This window comes from Ostrea edulis, chromosome 4 (genome assembly GCF_947568905.1).
Source record: "Ostrea edulis chromosome 4, xbOstEdul1.1, whole genome shotgun sequence".
In the NCBI taxonomy this organism is placed as follows: Eukaryota; Metazoa; Mollusca; class Bivalvia; order Ostreida; family Ostreidae; genus Ostrea; species Ostrea edulis.
In genome coordinates this window covers 61,377,222-61,400,448 of record NC_079167.1, presented here as the reverse complement: position 1 = coordinate 61,400,448, position 23,227 = coordinate 61,377,222, and the positions used below count along the sequence as shown (strand labels likewise).

Genomic DNA, 23,227 nt, shown 5'->3' with positions numbered 1-23,227 from the left:
TGCAGCTCATTATGGAGGGAAAAGGAGTGACTGTCAACCGAACGTACCTATCTCTGGGTTTCTCGTTTCATTCATATTTCAGTCCCACTTTACACGCAAGACATATATGAAGTGCATAAAGTATTTACGTCGCATTTATCACAGTACATTTTGAAGTGAAGATTTATAAAAAAAAAAGATTTTGTAACAAAATATAACAATAGAAATCATATTATAGAAAATGCCAGAAGAATGAGAAACATTGCAGACACATCGGTCAATTTTCCAAATGACTGATAAATCAGTTATGTACCCCCATCCCACGCCATCCCCCATTTCAGCCTAGATATATCAATCAGTGTTTACACAACTTCAGCTTGAGAATCAAAAATCATTTTAAGGACCAAAAGGGTGCTGGGTATATTATTTTCGGTCGAGTTAAACCTAATGTACCGATAGTGTAGTTTCAAATTTGTTTACCAATACCTTGAACATTGGGAAATTCATCCTTTTTAATTTTGCAAGAATGTTTCCCTCGCCAAATGTGACGTAAGATTTTAGTTAATAGCATGTTAAATTATTATCATATATTATAATTTTTCTTTAAGAATTAATGACATCACTTTCTTCATGCGCATGCGTCATTCCTTTTTCTTTTCTCCACAGGAAAAGTATTGATGAGTTCAAATATACTTTGGATTTGTCAAAATTGTTGATTTTTCTAAATGATAATGAAGAAATTCAAACCCTTTAAAATACAAAACAAATTGTTACTTTTCTCCAATGTTTTAATCATAAAATTCCTGATAATTTTCAACCTACAATAATAAATTGAACGGTTTTGATTTTCTATTAATTCATAAACTTTTTGGTTCATACAGATCATGAAACATAGCACTATCTATGAATATAATAATTATCGATACCACTTGGATTACTTTGATCAAAATTAATCATAAAGAATAATTTTGATTATAATACTCAACATTATTTTATAAAAATATACAAAACATTAACTCGTTACTACAGCCAAGTAATATGCATTTCTATGTTACCACAATATGTACCCATGATAAATGCCAACGATAGCACCATCTAAACAAGTCATCAATTAAAAGTTTCGTCATTCAAGGGGTGTCATTTCCGTTACCCTCTCGTTCGGAATGCCTCGAGCCTTATTCATCATATATATTCCTGAATGAAAATAGTAAGAAGTCTTAATTTAGGAGGTGAACACTGCATCTTAATGGCAAGAGTGCTTTTTGGCATTTCATAAAATGTCTAGATGTTTATTCTCTCGCTAAGCACGACGGTTCACATCCATCATCCAGCACTTCCAGTCTCGCTTTCAATTATTCACGTGATTATCACGTGATCGTGTAAGACAATATCGGTCTTCTACCACTACAGTAATGCCTCTATAACGTTCTCACACACCTCCACTGTTGCCTACCGTTGCATACTGACACGCCGATAACGTGGGCTGCCTGTGATTGACTGGGGGGTAACCAAATGACGTAGAATGATGTTTAGCTTTCAGTCTTAGAGAAGCAATACTGCTTGAACACTGGTCTCGGTTAGGACTATAGATGTAAGGTGGAGCCGGAGGGGCGTAGGGACAAGGTGCCCCGGTGTTAGACATATTGGCCGGGACGCTGGGCATGTTCCCAACCATCGTGCTGCTTATACTACTAGCTGGATTCGAGAAACACATTGGCTGTGTAGACACCACTGAGGAGAGATGCGGGTTAACGGAGTTGAGTCCCCAAGGAAATGTCTTAGTTCCCAGTGGACTTGGGACTTTGGCAGCCCAATAGTTGTTGGTATACCCATTGTACAGTGAGTCGTCAAAAGGCGTCTGCATTAGACCCGTGAATTGGGATCCGAAGCCGGTTTTATATGTATCTATATTGCGTTCTCTTTTTCTCCATTTCGCTCTTCTGTTCTTAAACCACACCTGTAAGTTAAAAAAAATATATGAAAATCAAAGTCACCCATGTGATTATCATAACCTCGCAATGAACACCTTGAAGAACAGTTTTATAGGAGAACCAATGCCTGTGCATACCACAGGGCAAACTAATTTACTTTGTGAGTTAACTTCAATTTTGTCGACAAAAATCTTGTCTGTTGTTGAGAAATGTTATCAAATTAAGAAGTCTAAGTGCTTGTTCGTGAATTACACCAATTGACGGTGGTTTAATAACCGGACTTTAATAAATAAAGCGTGTGGTCTTTCTCAGTGACCAGTGGTGATAGCATTGCTCTTGGCTTGTGATGTATAGCCTAAAATTCAAACCCTATCAAACATGACAGTAAAGTGTTACACGAGGCCAAGATGCCAATCCAGTGGACTAACGGGCTTATTGCATTTCTGTTTGCCCATAGATAATACACCTACGAAACACAGATGTTAGCGGATACATAAATAATGGAAAATTTCTCCCTTATTTCAAGACATAACAATAGTAAATTCGTCGGACTGTGCACTGAGAGATAAAAATTGGATGTCACCCGAGAGAGCAAACTGATCGAGAAGGCTAACCTTGTGTGAATTAATGACTATTAGCTATCGCTCACTTTTAATGTTTACTGTTAAATAGAAAACAATATTGATATGAAAAATAGCACGTTTCTTGCTTATTTGCGCCTCTTCGACTTGAACTTGTCAGATAACAGAATGTTCTTTGATAACCCAAAGAACGACCCGCTGGGGCGCATTGCGTGAAAACAGTATACCCATGACATAATTTATCAACTTTAGCTCTGTCTTTAAAGGGGAGTCTAATTTGAATAATTAGCACTTAAATCAAAATACGTCTGTTTGTTTTCAGGAAGAACTCACGGTGAATAAGAATTGTGTTTGCTAGATGTTGCTACGAAAGCTCTATTCGAATCTTTCTAGTCTACTTTTAAAAAATGGAAGTTTTATCTTGCGATCATCTATGTTTATTTGAGCTTTGGCGCGAAGAACATTAGTGAAAAATAAATAAAAGTCGTTGTTAGAAATGTCCTTCTTGAGCACATAGAATACATTCATAAACTAAAATTCATTTAAAGAATCCTTGTCGGTAGAATTTTGATTTATAGCTTGGCAAAAATGCATAATTTTTTCCTAACTTTTAATATTACTTGTAGTTTTGTTAGAAATTGTATAATAACTGCTACAAATAATTATTAGTTAGCTCTATTAAATCATGATTTTTAAAATAGAAAGTTTAAAGATATATACTACGAGATGCTATTTCGCCCTCGAATACTTTATGAATTTAGGTGAGTACTTCTGAATATATTTACAATCCCTAAAATCCACCCGCCACTTGAATTATAAAGGATCCTTACCCGAACTCTTGCTTCTGTGAGATTGGTCCAAGCGGCGATTTCCTCCCTCGTTGCCATGTCTGGATATCGGTTCCGGGCAAAGGTTGCTTCCAGTTCTTGAAGTTGCTGACTGGTGAAATGTGTTCGCTGTCGCCTCTGTCTCTTCTTTTTCTTGTCGTCATCAGAAGTACTGTCGTCCATTTTGCCTTTTGTTAGATCTTCTACAACGAAAGATATTGGGACATTTTTTTTTATTTTTTCCAAAGGGAATGCTTATAATCTTTGAACTGTTGTTTATTAACATTCAGATTTGCGTGCTAATTCTAATATGAAAATTGTAAGAAAGGAAAAATACACAACTCATAAATTCATTCTCATCCTAAATGAACAGATCAAAAACATTGTAGAATTGCCCTAGGGTGAAATTCGACACGTAAAGTGCAAAATGTAGTCTTTGATTGCATTGAAAAATATGCACAAGACCGCTTAATCAAAAATTCCGAAACGAATTCACGTAATATATCTTCTCCTTGTCCAATCATACTTGAAGATATTTGCTATGTAAATATTCTCTAAGTTGAACAACTCTACAAAAAGCTTAGAATAAAGAACTTGGTAAAACGAGTAGCACGAAGAATTAACACTCTCTTACCTTGTCCAAGTTAAATGCTACTATGAGGTATTTTTATACCAGAGATATTTTATATATCCAATTTAATTCCTCCGTGGCAAGTAAATTATATTCAGATAACTCCCTGTGTATTTTCTTTTACCTTAATAAAGCTTGGCTCGGGTTATTGAAAAATATTGTATTTCCTTTTTGGGGCAAAACTAGTTTCCACTATTAACATCAAAAGATGGAGACTGTTCATTGTATTTTATCTGTCCTGAATTCATGAGTGGGTTATTTTAGTGTTCGTATTTCACTTTCACACTAATTTAGGAAATGTGGAAGGAAAAATAGTTTTAAATAAAAGATTTATAGGTAAATAATTTCATACGTTTTCCCTATACGTGTTCACATTTCTACGATAGCAATTTACTCTCATTAAGAGACAATTGCTGCTATAGAATATCACAATATCACCCTGTCAATTCAAAGACATCAGTGAATATGAAAACAACCATTGTCAACCAATGATCCTGTACAGAATATTTTCTTTGAGAATCACTGTCTAGTAAAAATATACATATATATCACAAAGAATGTAAAAAAAATTTTTTTTCAAGGAATAGTAATAACTGTCAACTGCGTGTCTGCAAGGGTATTCCTGTGAAAAATCTGTAACAGTTTTGGCCCTGTCCCCCAACTCTTTGGTTGTTTTTCGAAGCACTTTACCTATCAGATGGCGCCACGCTTGAGCCCCAACCTCGGAATGTTTTCATCCTTACACCACTTCAACTCATTGCAGAAAGATCCTGGTCAGCTCAGCTTGATATTAACGAATTACAGTTATAACCACTTGAAATCTATGCAAGTTTCTGTTTATTTACTCAAAGGATACGAAGTGAGCTAACAGCCCCCGCTTCATTCATGTCAATCGACCACAGAAGCTATATCATATGCATCAAAAGGGGAACCGTTGAGTTTCCTCTCTTTTCTATTCTTAATTTCAAGACATAAAATATCACAATATTAATATTTTTTGGCCATGCTTGAGCGCAGTAAATTATTAAGTGCACTGCAAACATTTCTATCACACTAATTGATATTCCTAGTTTAGTTGCTGTCAGTCTTATTGGAATATCACAAGCACACTTTCGAAAAATTTGTGTGATCATCATAAAAAATATACTGGATTTAAAACTCTTGTAAATCTGTGTATATTTAGTTATTTATTTGACATGATAATCTTTTAAAGACCGCCATGAAATTAAGATTCTGAATATTTACAGAAAGTTGGACATTTTTGGATTTCTTAAATCCAGATTTAGTCATGCAGATTTTATTATTCCCATAAAAAATCGCTCAGCTGAGAACACACTTTGCTCTGCTTTTTATTCATACTGAATGTTTTGCATTAAGAATGAAAAGAAATATAAAAGATTTTTGATATATTATGCAGGTTATTTTTAATATCTGGGTTTTAAAGAATTGTGTTTTGCAAAAATAATAATAATATTTTCAAATATATCAATTACTAACGCTAATCAACCTAACTTTGAATTTAAAGAATAATTTAATGTAGATTTATATGCAGTAGTAGAAATATTTTTTTACCATATCTTTAAAACAAGCACGATCATCTGTCAATTTTGTTCTTGAGATAACACACATATTTCTGTCATGTCCTGTTTTTATTTAAATATTGATCTTCGATTTTGATGATTATAACATGCACCAGAGATTAGAATAAAATGGGTTCTTATGTTGTGACACTGACAGTCTTGAGATAGGGCTCTGGGCAGATTTTGACAAAGTACATTCTTTCGACCCTCTTCCCTTCTACTTGCTGTCAATATCTGAGTCGACCTTATGCCCTTATTTCATCCTTAAAACATAAAGAAGCTACAAGTATTCATTGGCTTTTTACTTGACGAAAGAGGAATTACAATCACTACTTTGTATCGATCTACTAGTTTAAAACTTTTTAAATTAATTGCTATAAATCAAGCAATTTTGTGGGGTCCTGGTCTTTCCTGAGTAGAAAGAGAACATACTGGAAAAGAAATGCTCCAGTGGTGTTTTTCTTAATAAAATGAGAAAATGAAAAACAGAAATCGTTAATATTTCTAGGCATTGCAGTCATATGAGAGGAAAAAATTGCCACTGGAAATCAATACAGTTTGTTTTAGCAGTTCATAGGGTAATTATGTGTTTGGTTTGATTTTTAGGATCAACACTTCACTGCTCTGTCGAAGATGAAATAAAGAGAGAGAAAATCGATTTGTAATAAGCTTACAAAATCAAAAGGGGGGAAGTTTGCAAGCGTCACCCTACCTGTAGTTTTATCTAGGGATGTTTCTGTAGAACTGGGGGACAGACTTCCTAGTGCGCCCCCTCCGTGAGGGGTTGGCATCCCCAGTGAAGCGTTTTCTGCGCTGTTGTTAGCTACTGTATCCATGTGATGCATTGTCATATTAGATTCTGTAGATGAAACACTAGCTACAAATTCCTCTAGGCTTAAATGATCGGTTAAAGTGTCCATCTACGGCAAAAAAAAAAATCCACAAATCTTGGAACAGTATTTTTCGTTCTGTTTTTCTTTTTCCCGCAAATTCTCTGATTATAATCCTCTTATGCTAATCACAGTCTCTCCGAATTGTTTTAAAGACTTGACGGTAAATATGATACACTTTGAAGTTTGAAACACTATATCAACAGACAGCATTAGAGTCTTACTGTCGATTGTTCGCTATCTGATAAGTAGGACCCAACTTGAATGTGCACTATCCCTCCCTCTGCAATGGCTGGGCTTTCTATCAATAGCTTGGGAAATGTAAGCGGATTTAACTCATCTCGTCCAAGAATCATATAGCCGCTTTCACTTGTGAAACTGTTTATCTGTGGCTTAAAACCTTAATATCTACTGCAGCCATGAGAAATATATATTTATATACGTTATCTCCACTTTTAGGGGCGTTTGGGCATGCTTGATATGACGTCACAATCAAACGGTTTCTTTAAAATCAATTCTGACAACCCCCCGACTCTGATTAGCCAGTGATCACCGAGATCCTTATCTTCTGCCACGCGAAAATTTGCATATGAAAGATATGCAATCAAAAATATTATTGGCGATTTGTTTACAGTTCACTTGAATAATTCATTCCTCTCTTCATAATTAGCCTAAATGGTTCGTTGCATGGATTTTATACGGCGATGTCAATGAATTTTTTTTCCGAGGCTATTCAGAAATAACAGTTACAACGTCTGCAGAAATCCTGCAGACGACACGATATGGTACCGCCCTCTGGGTATTGTTTTGTAGATGTGATAAATATTTGCAATAATTAGATGTCTTTTTACACCCTTTTAATATCATTAGCCAGCCTTCACTAAAACTGGAGAATTTTCAGGTCTGTTAGTTTTTCTTGTTGAATTAATCCGCCGGATTTATTCGTCTTAACTTCTGAATATTTCTACTAATATGTGGTATTATTGCAAATGACTCTCAAATCTTTTTTTTCATATAAGTATTTAAAAATCAATCAGTTGTAACAGGATTGCATTTTTCCCCAGAATGTTTAGCGATAAAAAAATCTAATATGCCTGGGTGACTATTTGACATATCTTATTTCAAGAAGTGAGATATTGCATTAGAGTTTAATTAATGTCACCAACAACAAAACCGGGTACACATTAAAATGAACATTACTAGATTTCTTTGCGTCAGATTTTTTGAAAAGTCATTCTTTAAGTTAATTTATCTCACGTTTTCTTTTCTCCTTTTTCGTTTTTTGTGTACTTTGAAAGTTTCTACATGGTCGATTTTTCCTAAATAAAATTAATATATAATATGGCATTACTGTTTATATAATTTTTTTTTAAATTTCAGAATTAAAATTCTCTGCTTTGGTAGAGAAGAAATGTTTGATCTAAGGATGCAGGGATTTTTTCTCAGAGTGTTCTTATCATCACTTCCCGTGTTGTCTCGTGAGATGGCTGATTTTTGCTGATTGACATATTTGTGACAGAAAAGTAAACGGGGGGCTTTAGTCTTGGATCTTGGTAAATTCTGCTTTTAAATTTCAAACCCACTTACTAAAGAAACTGCTACATACCATTAAATCTAGGCTTCTTATTCTACCACTTTGAAAATTATCATATACAAAAGGTTGAATATTGGTGTTTATTATTAAAATTATTATTAATGCAATATATCAAAAAGTATACACGAATTCAATATAATAAAAAATTATCCATTAATTTGGGGTTTGGCACATTTTTCAAAACTCATTTACAGATATGCAGAGCGGGATAAAGTTGAATTAAAAGCACTTTGCTTACGTTTTTCTACATCATTTTCAGAAAGATTGTAAACAATAACTTTTCTTTAGGTTTGATTATTTTACAGAATAGAATATGATGCTATGGTGTTCATAAGTTGTTAAACGATTTTTTAAATTAAATTTCAATATATAATCAGCATCTATTAATTCTTCCAAACCTGTTGACATATTTTCTCTCCTTTGTTTGATCCAATTTACAAACTTAATTTATATAATCCAATAAAGATGTTCATCTCACACTTTTTTTTATTTCAAATTTTGAATAAAATCCCGATTAAAATAAAATCGTATTTATTGGAAATTAGCTAAGACTTTAATTGTAGAATAATGTATAACAACGGTGGTGGGATTAATTTTTCACCGTGCGCGTGCCATTTTGCACTCGCGATCGCTCTTGACATGGAAAGTGTCAGAATGGAATTAAGGGTCTTTATTAATTATCAAAAATAGTGTCGAGATTAGTCACCTTATGGAAGTACCGATCCTCATGTTTAATTGTTGTTTAACAAAGTGTAATCTTGAAATATTCACACAAACCTCCCCCGACAGTTTAATTGCACTTACCCGTAGGTTCACGCGTTCTGTAACCCTAGGACAATATTGCACCGGTCAAGTAAACCACGTCTAGAAGTGTTGACAGTAGTCTATTCGGCACAGTAGTGAGACAGGACAATTCTTTTTACTTAGGCTTAGATATCGTTGACATTCATTTTGAGGAATTTTGCGACTGATAAGAGACTATAAAACTGATCAAAAATTTCTAAAGACCCGCCAAATAGAACATTTTGCATAGAATTGGAAATTTCAACACGAATCAAAGGGCGTTGTGAAAGGCTGTTTGTTTTGTCATTAAGTTAAATTAGTATTGAAGCCCCAAGTCAGCCTCACCGATTCAATCAAATATTTGTTCCTGAACAGTAATAGAGATTATTAAACAAAACGAAAAAAAAAAATCATTAACTCTTGAGGTAACAATTCCTTTAAAAAAATCAAACATGTACATACCATAGTTTAGGCTAATTATCCTGATCGTATCAGCATACATGAATATAATTTCAATAGCAGAGATTCAACAGTTTCAAAATATAAAAAAAATTTATTCACACAGTTTATTTTCTAAATCGATTCTTAATACCACATGTGTATTGCCTGAATTTTCTATCTTCATATACATATATGTATACGATATGCATTGTATAGTCTTTTAAAAATCCAAAATAATTGAATTTACATGTAAGATACTGGGAGGTGTCTAAGTTAGGTAGTTATCAATATTAATTTATATGCTTGTGATTAACAGGAAAGAAATGCCTGAGACAGAGATCACTATTATCAGAATTACTGTTCGTGATATTAGATTCTTTTGTTTTAGGATAGTTTTAGATAAATAAAAAAGGGTGGTTTTTTTTCGGTTATTGAAAACATTAGTTGTGGTGTAAGGGTACACTACGATTACAGGGATAAATGATTTAAACAAATCTTTAAAATGTTCATGTCCATATATAACTCCTTCATTTTTATAACACAGAATGAAAAAAACTAATCATTTTTCATAGAATTAACCATAGATATTAAAGGAATTTTTTGAAGTTTGGATTCGCCAGAAGATGTATCATCAGACGAATTAAGAAAGTGAGTTAAATAACTCCCGATAGATTATCATAAACAAGAAAATAATAAATGAAAGGGACACCCATAACGACAACACATGTACGTGCATGTATCTATGAAAAAATAAATCCTTTTTTAGCTTTAAAAAATGACATAGAAATGTTGTATATAATAAACACTCTCTGTAACTGGTACCATACTTATCATTCATACAGAAAACACTACCAAAAGTTCACAATAAACAATGAATTAAGATTTCTAACAAAAATTGCTATTTTCGTACTACAGAGTGAAAAAGTCAAACATTTCTATTGAGAAGCCATTATGCAATACAGAAGTGACTGTTAAGCAGTCAAATACCAAGGGTCTGGATTTCAATGTTCTCCTTACTTTGAACAAGGGGAAAATCTTGTCATTACAAATCCTGTCAATCCTCAACAGAGGAGGCAAGATGTTACAACTAATGTAAGATACAGCTGTTTATACAATCATGCAGGCCGATACAATTAATATGCTTCAGAGGATAAGATATTTTAAGGTAGTTTATGCGTTAAATAATGATAAATGATTTGCATAGATTTTTTACATAATTGTGTTGCTAAAATTACTTAGGCTTGTCGATGAGCACTTGTTTTAATTGATCACAGGAGACAAACAGTTTATTTTTCAGAGATGAATGGGATGATGAAAAATTAAGATTTGTTGCGAGAAGATATTTTCATCAATTCAATATCAATGTATAAACTGAAAGTGCATAAATCCTCTAAAACATAATAGAAGAAAGTACTTTTGACATTGAAAGAAAGTTGTTTTTTTATGTGATCATTATCAGAAAACAAAATGAAGTTTCAGTAACTAAAAAGGTTAATGAATTCAGATATGAAGAAAACTTTTAACCTTTTAGTGCGATCGTGTGTAGAAAACATAGTGACAGAAAACCCAGGCAATCGCACTGAAATCGCACACATACATTAAGTTCCCTTCGATACCGATGGAATATTGTACATCCCAAAGAGCGAACGAAATCTCGCCATACGTGGCCTTGCCTGAAAGCAGCAATGAAACTTACACAAGTGAATAAAATAAAATACTTACAACGGACACACTTGATATTTGTTATTTGTGCTGTTAAAACATCATCAGGTACTCTTAACGATCACTAGACTTTCCTCTGTCACGGATTGCTGTTTTTTGCCTCGTTTTCGGTTCAGCAGTTTATAATGTATTCCGTGGTAAAAAAAAATTTCAAAGGAGAGTTTGGTAATCGAGGTCATTTAAAAACGTGGAAGAATACAATACCAACAATTTGCACTACCTAAACATCACTGGCATGAGGAGAGGTTGGGGATTCTTTACCTTCCAGAGAACTCATTCCAACCAAACTGTTCAGCTGTTAACATTATGAGCTCAGGAATGAACTTCGCTAAGCAGAGAATAGAAGGGTTACCTCAATTAAAAATGCATCATCTAGAAATTAGAAGGACAAAGCACTTTTTGCCCTCTTGGCCCGAGAAAATATGTTTTGAAGAAATTGTTCACGACATGAATTGTCAAAATAATGTTCTTAGCTCCGCCTCGTCTTATTGATCAGATCTACAATATTTATGGAATTAAAAAGTGAAGGTATTGAAAATTTGGACGGCGAAGATCACAAGTTTGTGGTTGCCCCATAATCACAAGAATTTACTTTTCAGCAATTTGCAAGAAATCGATCGATTCTTTTTAATACGTCAAAAATAAAACTTTGTCCACAAGAAAGAGAAGAGAGGCAACAAATATCGCAGCTTCATGCAAGACCTATTGATTTTCATAAACAATTGTAGTAGATAAGGCACTAAAGACATGGAAATATCACGCGGTTGCCTGTTGGGGACAAATCCCATATTTTATTGCTGATTTTGTGCTATCAAACATTTATGCAGCTGCATAAGAAAGAGAGAAAATTAACCATAATCAAACTGTAAATAATGATAAAAGAATTTGTACTTGCAACATTAAATAAACATAATTATAAACATAATTTATTTATAGAATTGTTAGTAGAGATACACCTTGCTATTGTTCACAAGGACTGGTCAGCCAATGTAGACATCGTAATTAAAACAAGGTGACAACAAGGTGCAAAATACCAGGTAAACAGCATACTTACTTTGAGTTTCTACTTCCCAGAAGATAATAAGAGGTGTGATACACCCGTATCTGAAACCTTTCAAAGATTCAATCTCAAAACGAGACTTGGAATATCATGTACCTAAAACCATAACGAGGAGAATAAATCCTGTAAAATTCCCAATAAAACGGGGAGATCAAAACTGCAAATCCGTGTAATCGGTGTGGTTCTGTTTCAAGATGATAAAAAAGTGAACATTTCCTAAATTGTAAAGAAAATATGAAATTTATTCATAATTTTATTTCATAAGTTTAGATCCCTTCCATGGCCTACTTAGGGCAAAACAATTGAGAAATAATGAAACTTGGAACATTTGATATGACGTGATAGATATAGAATCCATGTCTTATCTTAAATTATCATCCTCGTGTTTCATTTTTCAAGTTAAAGTGTCTTACAGGACGAATAATTTGACTTTTAGATTAAATTGTTGATCTTAGAAATTTGACATTAAATTTCATATCCTATAGAACAGGAATATTTAGGGCGGTGTTCTGTTGAATAATCACATACCATATATTGTAAAAACAACCCAATAATACACATTTCTTATTTCACTTATTCAAATTTTGTTTTACATGAATCACCCGTCAATGATTCATTATCATCTTCCTAATTTTTCTCTTCTAAATTCTCCAGTAGACAAAATTTACCTCTCCAAAAAGTAAATAGGAAGAAAATTAGATCTCCCCAAAAAGGAAATATAAGGAAATTTAGATTGACAGAAGATATGTTAAAATTACTTTCTCTACGATTTGGTTAAATACAATATAACACCTTAAATCTAAAAACCATGCAAAAAGCATAAACATGGAATTGTAGCAATTCTGTTCATAATCCTACCTGTATTTGCTTCAAACGAGATCTCTTATTTAAGCATCATTTCAGGATTAAGGTAAATTTAAAGGATTAGAAACGTCTTATGCCATGCGACTCGCATTCGCATGTTCAATATTCCATGTTCGTTCCACTACAGTGCACTCTGAAAATTGCATATTAGCAATATGATGCGTGCAACGAGATGTCCATCATGTTAATCAGGTGTTCGAATGGAATTTACTTGTAAGAAATAGGAAGGATTTAAAAGCCTTTTACAAAACAGACGTGAACATCTTAACACTGTTTTATCCCATTAAATCCAGTCCTTTTTCGAGAAAATATGTACAACATGGTAGCCTGACATGTTGGTTTTGAATTTTATATATATGTACAAGAACTTTTGTTTAGAACCAACCTATTTTCCTATCACAAAGTAAAATACTTAACCCATTAGTGTCCTAAGGGAGGCAATTCAATATGTCACTTGAAATATCAATTTGTATTTCAAAAATGGGTTCTCTTAGGACAGGTAGTCACGAGTAACTGAAGTGTCTCTATTGTATTACAAAACTACTGTATTTGCATAATTCCGTTACTTTTGAAGTGTCCTCATCTGTTCCAATACATGAGTCTTGAGAGGTTCCGATTGTTAGTAGAGACATCTAGGGATGCTAATTGCTCTTTTATGGCGCCGGGAACCAGCATAACGTATTCGTAATGTGTCCATCGTGAGCAATTGAGAAATATGTCGCTTCGTTTCATGATTTTAACTTTGACCCTACAAGCTTTGCATTAATGAAATCTTGTATGTTTAGGGAAATCGGTTCAATTGTTTTGGGGTTAGAGAATTTGCATAAGCCAGAGTTAATTCTTTATAAATGACATCGAACAAATGTCCAGCATTTTTGTCCCCTTTTTGTTTTGTTCATAAAATTTGGAAATGTTCTTTATAGAGATATTTTTGTCAACACTTTCAATACGAAAAAAAGAAAGAAAATAAAACCAAAGTCTGTCTAAATTCCAGTCCCTACTATTTCACTTAATACTAAGCACTGGCATTGTCAGACCATTCGGCACTCACAAGAAATATGTAGTTTCCGTATATACTGAGGTATTACAAACCGTAATTTTTTTTCAAATTAATACAGCATGAATGATATTTTTCTCATTTTATATACTGGAGACGTCGAAACAGCGGGAATAAGCGGTCGCGTGCAATCTCACACTGCGAGCGCACTTAATAAGTAATTATGGTAGCTGAGAGAGACTTGAGCTTCAAGTATACCCGACCGAAGTCGCGTGGCGAGCCGACATACAGCGTCTCCGAGAAGACATGAATATTGCCACAGAATTAACGAAATATCTTTTATCTACGCTGGAAGTCTTAAAATTTATTCGGTTTCTTTAAATGATACAATTTATCTTTCTAATTAGCTTGGAGGTAAATATTCTCTGCTTCATTTTCGTTTATCTTTGAGTTTTAATGATATTTTCATTAACGGCGATGCATAATTTTAGTTTCGTATTTTGGTATTAATGGAAGTGTTTGCAATATTGTGCAAATTAAAATTTTGACGCAGAACACGTTTTATCAATTTACAGATGAAAAATACGAAGTAAATTAATCTCTTGGTAGGTCGTCCCTATAACGCTATATAATACCTTTATATCAAACTTCGTTGCAAATAAAAGACATGGGATTAATTCTTCACTCCTTTCAAAACAGGACCATAATTCAATTATGAAATATTCTTTCGCTATAATTTAATATATGAACGAGAACTCGGTGCGATTACGCAAGTTTGGTCTTTTCCTTTGCTCAACGTACGTGCATGCCTACTTTGCAAAGTTTCAAAATAAGTTTTGAAATTGTAGGGGAAAAAATACAGCTTACAAAATCATGAGAAGACAATTTGTTTTATAAAGTCTAATTGGGTAGGCACAGAAAATCACCGAGTTGTATTTCAATACATCCCCAGGGTATTCTGAAAAACAACCCGGGTCGGGGTAACTTCCCGCACACCTCTGATTAAATCTAGATAACTAACAATATTAGACACCAATATAAATATAACTTCATTGGGATGCGATATTGACGCGATTAATTCTAGGATGTATCACGTGACCAACTGCATTTCACACCCCAAAGTAGAAATGGTATCCTACATATCAAATAGTATTGCAACATCTTCAAATGCACATAATAGATAATGATGACGAAATTACTCTTAAAATTGATATATAACTTAATCACTCGTAGAAACATTCTGCATGCGGTTCTCTTTATATTTTGCATCAAGTTATTTTTTTTTTTCTGTCACGTTCAAATTCTATACATTCTTTTAGATCATGAATATATTGGTGTGTATTTACATTCCCAGTGTTTTTGCCTTGATGTCTTTACAAATTGTAATGTAGCCATTTCCTCGTGAATGCACTGCTGTTATGAACAGTGCTCGTATGAATCTTGATAGATAAAATACATTTATTTTAATGGTTTGTAATTCCATATAAGAAATGAAGATATAATGTCAATTTAAGAATTAATTTCATTTACTAACGCGTTCCATGAAGTATGTCGACGAGAGGCATTGTAGTTCACGCCCTTCTGCATTTTAAAAAATGAAATTCATTTCAAGGTACACATAAAAAAATCTGCAATTTAACAGGACCGTCAATACAAGTTGCGGACTGACTTCAATTGTTTAAAAATTTATCAAAAAAGAAAAAGAAAAAAGAAGCAAATTATAGCTTATTGGTTGTTTTATATTTAAAATTGACATAAAATTATGAAAATTTATTACAATTAAAATTGCATTACATTAGACTTTGACAATACTTAACATTTAAATATTGTTTCTTCATACATAGTGCATTACTTTTTAATACCTATATTTAAGGAAATTTGTAATTTTGTGCATTATTACAGAGACTACGCGCCATTTTACAGTGCAATTTCAAGCCATCTACTGAAGACGATGATTTTGTGGTACACGAAATTTCATAAATGATTTTAATATTTCTGAGTTGTATTCTAAAACAGAAATTTAAAAACGTTAGGTGAAAGTAGCACAGCAAGCAATGAATGGTAATGGGTTTTATGATAGAACTAGGAATAGTACAACTTTCAATTCTATCTTTTAAAAAAATGGCAAAAAACACGACTTGTATAGGTATATTTACATTTACTCAGACGTCTTAAAACAATACAATTGTCATTCTTATAGAAAGAGGACGCATTCCTGAAATCTGCCTTCACTTTCCTATAGTCTAAGTCTTTGAAATGTGGTTTTGAATTATCTTCTAAATTCTTTAGAATAACACTTGCTACAACTGAGAATGAAAAATGCCTTGAAAGAATTTTCAATGGATTTGCTTTGCTTGTTTTAGTGGGATTATGTGATTGCCGTTGAATCCTGGCTTTAGTGAGGATTTATCAGGCAAAGATGAGAGATTTTTAACAAAAATCTTTCGATCGATTATCAAATGATTGTAAATTATTTCCATAATTCAAAACAAAAATGATAAAATAAGAAACTTGGATTCTGCGTGTGTTGGGGCAATTACTTATTCTTCAAGCATATTGTATTCATATTTCAAAATCGTAATCCACATAACGACTTGCTGCAAAGTAACTTTCCTCCTCCTATGAAAAGTTATATATAAAATAAAATTCACTATTCAGCACTTACCTATGGACATTATATACAATAATGTAATTGATTTGATTTATTAAGAGAGTGACATTTTACAATAAAAATATATAAACTTCCTTTTTGAGAGATAAAAGGTTAGTATCTAAGATAAATCTTTTAATAAATACATATACTAGTCCCCTGCCCTTTTTCAATTTTAAATGCTATCAATGCACTTCTTTGCTAGAAGACGTCTTTATTTGGTAATCCTGTGAACGATCGAGCAGCGGTAAATCATCCTATTGTAAATCTGAAACAAAAATACACGAGTAGGAGGGGGGGGGGGTGACTTGTGTAGCAACTAATAAAAGTTGTCAAGTGATAAGCAAGTGTCCCATTTACAATAAAGCTTATGTTTTATTAAAGTGAAAACGTTAAATCATGGTTTAGGTAAACATAGGCGCCATATAAGTGTCAATGTCCAGATTAACGAATTAAAATGTCAGTCTTCTTCCACTAGAACTAAATAGAATGTGTCTGATAATATCAAATAATACCCCATGATATTATTGATGAAAAATATTGCAGCATATTTTGATCAACACAGAAATCCTATTTGGGTCTTCCGAGGAATGACTTACCTTAACAGTCGCGGATTACTTTGGATATCATTGAACACTTTTCCTGGATTTTGGGTGTCGGAAACAAAATATTAGAATATTACAGGAAATTGGCAATTTTGCATCCCAAAAAGAATTTCAGTGTCGTAGTAGAGGGCCCAATACCGCTGTATCAACTCATTGTGTTGATATCTGTAATCGCAGAGACTTAAAGTTGAAAACAAAGACAAACTTTAATACAAAATGGCGTTATCTTAGCTCGGGTCAAGCTAATATTGTTTGAAATTATTTACAGATCTAAAATAGTCAACGCAGGGCTTGTTAGCACATAAACTAACAAATCGTATAATGCTTTAGCGTATGCTTAAGTAATTGAAACGGATCCCGAACACTGTTCTAGGGATTCTAAGCGAATCCTTTTTGACGCTTCGGGATTCCGAATGTACTACATAGCTTGAAGTGGATCTGATACTTGCCATCTCCAAGAGCCTTCGGAATCCCTTTTAGCTTTTCTTAGATTGTTAGATAAGTAAGAAGAAACTCACAGAGAAGACTAGACGCATGAAAAAATCGCCGTTTATTTCAATTACTGGCATCAAATTGAAGGAAAAATTAAGACTGGAGAGGTATAAAACTGAAGCGGTTTTAAGCTCATCAGAGATTGGATTCAGAGCTCGGTCAAAAACGCAAGAGTATCTTGGTATTGTAGTCATAGGCTTCCTAGGAAAAAACCATTTTGCTAAGGAATCAGAATATATTGCCATTATATTTGTTGCAGAAGATAGGAAGTAATCCCTCGCATGATGAAATTGTTCGCTTGGACATAAGATCTTAATACCCCCGGATTACGCCGGGAAATTGAGTTTGCATACGCTTGAGGATTCCTGTTCATTACGCATTAACGAGAAGTTCAGTCGACATCGGGGTGAATTTGGAATACTTAATGGAGGAACGCTGGCAGGGAACGGGGCGAAATCGGCTACCTCAAAGAGAGAGGATTTTGTTTAAAAGGAGCAAGGGGAACAAACTATATATATCTTCATAAAGACCCCATCGCTTTCGATAAAAATGAAAGAGGCAGATCAATTTCCAAAGGATTTGAAATAATAAAAATGCTTGTAGCAATCCGAATTCTAATTTCTAATCAGAAAATCATTTCAGTTCGTTATCTTAAATATCAAATTGCAATTGGTAAGTCATCGTACTTTGAAATAGTAAGAATACCAATCATCTTTTAATAATTTCTGAGATGAAATATCATACGTTGTTTATTTTCCACTTCTTTAGAAATATGCCCCTCTTTTCAACTGAAGTACAACAGTCATACAAGAAGAGCATTCAGTGCATTTGTCTTCATTAATTTGAAGGCCACATACGTCACTTGATATGAATTAGAAATACAGAGTCGTCCAACTCTAGACATCGTGCTGGAAGAAAAATCAAGAGGAGTTATACGCCAGCTATAATTTTTTTTGACAGTAGATATCAACGACATCTCCGCTGTTCATAGTTCATACAACATGTTATATTATAATGAATGAAAATGCAGTATCCTCTTGTTTTACCTGTACATTTATAACTGTTATTGCACATTTATATATTTTGCGGAAATCCCGTAAGGATCCGGGTTAGAATAGGTCCTCAGTACCCCTTGCTTGTCGTAAGAGGCGACTAAATGGGGCGGTCCTTCGGATGAGACCACAAAAACCGAGGCTCCGAGTCACAATAGGTGTGGCACGATAAAGATCCCTACCTGCTAAAAGGCCGTAAGCGCCGAGCATAGGCCTAAATTTTGCAGTCCTTCACCGACAATGGTGACGTCTCTGTATGAGTGAAACAATGGTGACGTCTCTGTATGAGTGAAAGATTCTCGAGAAGGACGGTAGACAATATACGATCAATCAATCGTAGTTTGCGGAAAACAAATTCCAACGCGTCTTCTCTTTATGTTCTGAAATTTTAATTTGGAACGATTCTCGTTGTTTGCAGCCAAAGTCCACGAAAATATAATTACCTCCATTGGCCTTTAGCTACACTTTATACAAAACAAACTTAAGTTTTTGCTAAAACTCGTTTGTTGTCAAAAGATTTTTGAGCACAAAGGTAATATTCTAATAAATTTCTTTTGATGTACTACACATTTGGCGTTACAAATGATAACACTTCAAACTTGTTTTGGCGAAGACACCCCTTTACAGCCAAACAATATGATATCATTTGATAAATATGACACACGAATTCGCTAGGGAGGTCACATAAAGTGTATGATATTATTAAAACGTAAAAAAAAGTTGAACATCCGACAAACCCCGTTTGGCGGGTTATAACTATTTTAGTACTTTCTACAACGCATGAGAACTAGCTTCCTCAAGATCTACATAATATTACAGTGCGTTATACATGTACATGTAGTTTATGGTACTGTCCATCTCTTAAAATGAAATTTTGTACGCTCCAATATCTTTACTCTTGAGAATGATCACACATCGCAATTGTCAAACGTTCTTTGAAGAAATATCTTTTAAAGATGAAATATAAATACGCTGTACATGTAATTTACAGAAATCTGATGAAGTCTCGTTTTGCCGTGAATAGCTCCCATGAACGGTATTGGTTCCGGCAATAACTGCCACACAGAATGTGTTATGTTCAATTATGTTGAATTCTTTATACCGGTAGTTCGATCATAGTGTGAGTGCGTAACATTATTGTTACTATGTGAACTTACATGTTCATGGTTATTTTGAAATTAGGACGTCAACGTCCTTCGGCTTTTGGTTCAATCACTGTGAGTAGACACGATTTCGAAGCACTGACCTACACAGCTAAGAAATATACTCACTATTAATCATTTACCGGTAATTAGATCATTTAAATATTATCAAGGAATCGATCACAGTTTTATTACAACGCAAATGCATATTGTATACAATATTGCTACTTAACTGACAAGAACAATATATACATGATAATATATAAATGGATACCCGGGGTTGAACTCGCATCCAAATCTTCCAGCAGTGTGTGACCAGCGTGCTAGACCGCTCGACCGTACGGGCAAGTAAAATAAAACCTGCTTTCGATTGCAATGAAATACTCGCCACGCTGTCACACACTACACGGTCATTGCGAATGGAAATGGAATACAGTCATCTGACGTAAATTTAAGAGGATCATACAAGATACACACTGCATTTGAAATATTCTATAAAACAGATATTGCAATGAACTATATAGTATAGTAAATAAACATAGCAGCCCTAAGTGAAGAATTTATTAATATAAAGCACAGAGAAATTCACAATATGTGAATATTCACTTCCGCCCCTACCCGGGGTTGAATTAACGAACTGCGGAACCAAATCATATATCGAGAATTGACTTGCGACTTTTACTGCAATTGAAGATTTGGTCAACATTTAAGTTGTTCTTCGAGAGAATGTTGACACGTGCGAGGGACTTTATTAGTCCCTGTTTTCATGGCTCTAAATTATTGCCTTTTTGAGCTAGAAGACCCAGCAATGAAAAATAATAGAATGCTAGATGAAGAAAAATTTCTTCTTTGTCAACATCCAATAAATATAAACATCAATTGTTCTTTCCTGTCCGTGATCGTTACTGGCCATTCGATAAGACATTTGTATGCTAATAGCCAATCATTTCGCCTGTTACATGCCTATCAATTGTCCTGGCCGGAATTAGGCTGCCAGCAGAATAAGTGATGATCGGGATCATTTGGGCGCTTTAATTGCGGATAATAAAATCCGAAACCTGATTTCAATTTATCGAGTAGCAGAAAAGAAATCAGAAATGTGACAATATGTCGTCCCATGTGGTTGCTCTCGGGTCGGCTTCTTTTGATTAAATGATTATTTGAAACAAATAATTTGTCACCCGTGATGCAAATAAATCTTGTTTACGACTTAGGATATTAATCTATTTATAATCATCTTCTACACTTTTGAATTAACAGGATTTCCATTATATAAGAGCACTATACAAGGTAATGAAATTGAGCAAAATAAGGAATCTTACTTCAATCTTCTATAATCATAGGGCGATTCAGTTTTTCAGAGTGATTTACAAGACATAACCAGATTTTAAATCAAGATATTGAAATTGTTTATACGTGTACCAATATTATATACAGTAGGTAATATTTATACATGTACCAATACTATATACATTAGGTAATGAAAAATGATATTGATATTTTTATTATTATTGAATTTCAATTTTTTTTATACCATACTGAAAAAATAACATGGAGTCATTTCCCATATTTTTGTTCAAGTTTCACTTTTGGGCAATGCATTAACAACACCAAAGAAAACCCCCGGGTTAGGTCTGCATACGTAGCAGATGGGCCCTCGACAGCTTCAAGAGTATAACAAGAACATTAGAATAACAGCAGACCGAGACACAGAAGATTATGCAGATACAAAATGTTTCTGTCAATCGTTGTTGTGCTTAGACAGACGAAGACCCATTTAATGGTCATCAGTTTGAAGGTCTTTGGAAAACTAATTGCTGTCTGTTTACTTCTAGGCAATTTAAAGTTTATGAAATAATTTCTCTCTCTATTTTTGTATAAAATACATTTTATAAAAAAAATAAATTACTTTAGTTTTTAAAATGTATTCTGTTAGTATACATAATTAGGTAATGTTGGCTGGAATAAACACAGCAAAAATATATATACTATCTAATGAAGAATAAATTGGTGGTATCTTACCTTTAAAGGTACTCGAGGCAAGGTGTTCATATCTTTTGTCCATCTTGGTAATTTTTTCTATCTTTATTGATGATGGGGACACTGGACAGCCGTCCTGTCTCTGCTCGGGGGTATGGGGAAGGAGCATTCCATTTACCACAGAATTCATTCTGACTGACTGCTGGCAATCGTGCCTCAGGCTGGTCTGATTTAGAGGGGGTTTCTTTCTGATTTCTGCTATTGCAAGACTGGTTTGATATTAGAATACGGCGTTGTAAAGTCACTTGATCTTTTCTGATCCCGACACTAAGACAGGAAAGACGTCGAAATAACGTCTAAATCTTTTGAGATAAAAATTAAAACCCAAATAAATTTAATATCCAGAAAGAACTTCATAAGTTTATTATTATATAGAAAGCGACATTTTGTTTCTTTATCATTTAACAGATTGTTTTCTATTTCCTTATCATCTTGAAGGGAACATAATCAAAGATTTGCAAATATAACCAAAGTGACAAAGTGACGAAAAGGAAAATTCGTAATATTCTCACAATTAATTGGAAAATGACAATCAGTTTCTGGCCAGTTAATGAGAAATCGTCTATCTCTATAATTTGTTGTAACTTTTGTGATTAATTATACGATAGATGAGCGGGTAATTCGTATCATAATAATGGTCTTTTAATGTTGGAATTACGAGGATCAAGATGATTTTCCGCCTAGATGAAGATGTCATAACACTTCCCAAGTTGCATTATCGTCTTCGGTCCAACTTGAATAAATTGCCAGCGATTGCCACAGACGGGCAACCTATTATCATTGAAATGACCATTTAGTGAAGGAAACTGGGTAAACAATTTTCTGATATGATTAATTTCATGAGTTTTTGTTGTTTTAAATGAGGATTAATTTGAATTCCGCATATCTTTATCAACCATCGTCTGTAAACATCCCAAGTACGCCAGATTTGAGAGATAAATTTTCCCGATTCTACTAGAAAAGATTGACAGCTCAATTAAGTGTTTTTCTTTCAAATTATAAAAAGAAAACCCTGACGGAAACATACATACATAATGATGCAACTACCCACCACATTTTGTTCTTTCGAATAATAAAGTAATGATATATCATAGAGTTAGAAAAGAAATGTGTGCTCTTTCGCCTGGTTACATGCGGTTAGGACGCCCAGGAACGTTAATCCGGCGTTTTAATCTTTTGAAGTTTAATTAATCAAGAGGGACAATTCTGACTCGGGCACCAACATCCCGTGGGTTGTTAATATCATGTCCGGAGGGATAGTTCTTTGTACCCTCAAGTGGGTATTCATTTGTGGGAAGCCTTCTGGTGATTACATTTTGAATTAGATATTAAATAGATATTTAATTCTAATCTTCAATAAGCCAGA

General features: G+C 33.8%; 1 protein-coding gene across 2 annotated transcripts; it reads right to left on the bottom strand.

Annotated features, from left to right (window-relative positions):
* Nucleotides 1-749: 749 nt before the first annotated feature.
* Nucleotides 750-22,023, bottom strand: LOC125671325 (pituitary homeobox x-like). Of its 2 annotated transcripts, none has more exons than XM_048906954.2 (3): nucleotides 21,844-22,023; nucleotides 3,322-3,521; nucleotides 750-1,936 (listed from the first exon to the last, which is right to left on the bottom strand). In XM_048906954.2, the coding sequence occupies exons 1-3, from the start codon at nucleotides 21,989-21,991 to the stop codon at nucleotides 1,409-1,411; spliced, it is 876 nt and encodes a 291-aa protein (XP_048762911.1). In that variant the 5' UTR covers nucleotides 21,992-22,023; the 3' UTR covers nucleotides 750-1,408. The 2 variants fall into 2 exon arrangements, with proteins under 2 accessions (XP_048762911.1, XP_048762910.2); XM_048906953.2 differs by lacking the exon at nucleotides 21,844-22,023 and adding an exon at nucleotides 6,242-8,136.
* Nucleotides 22,024-23,227: the final 1,204 nt, after the last annotated feature.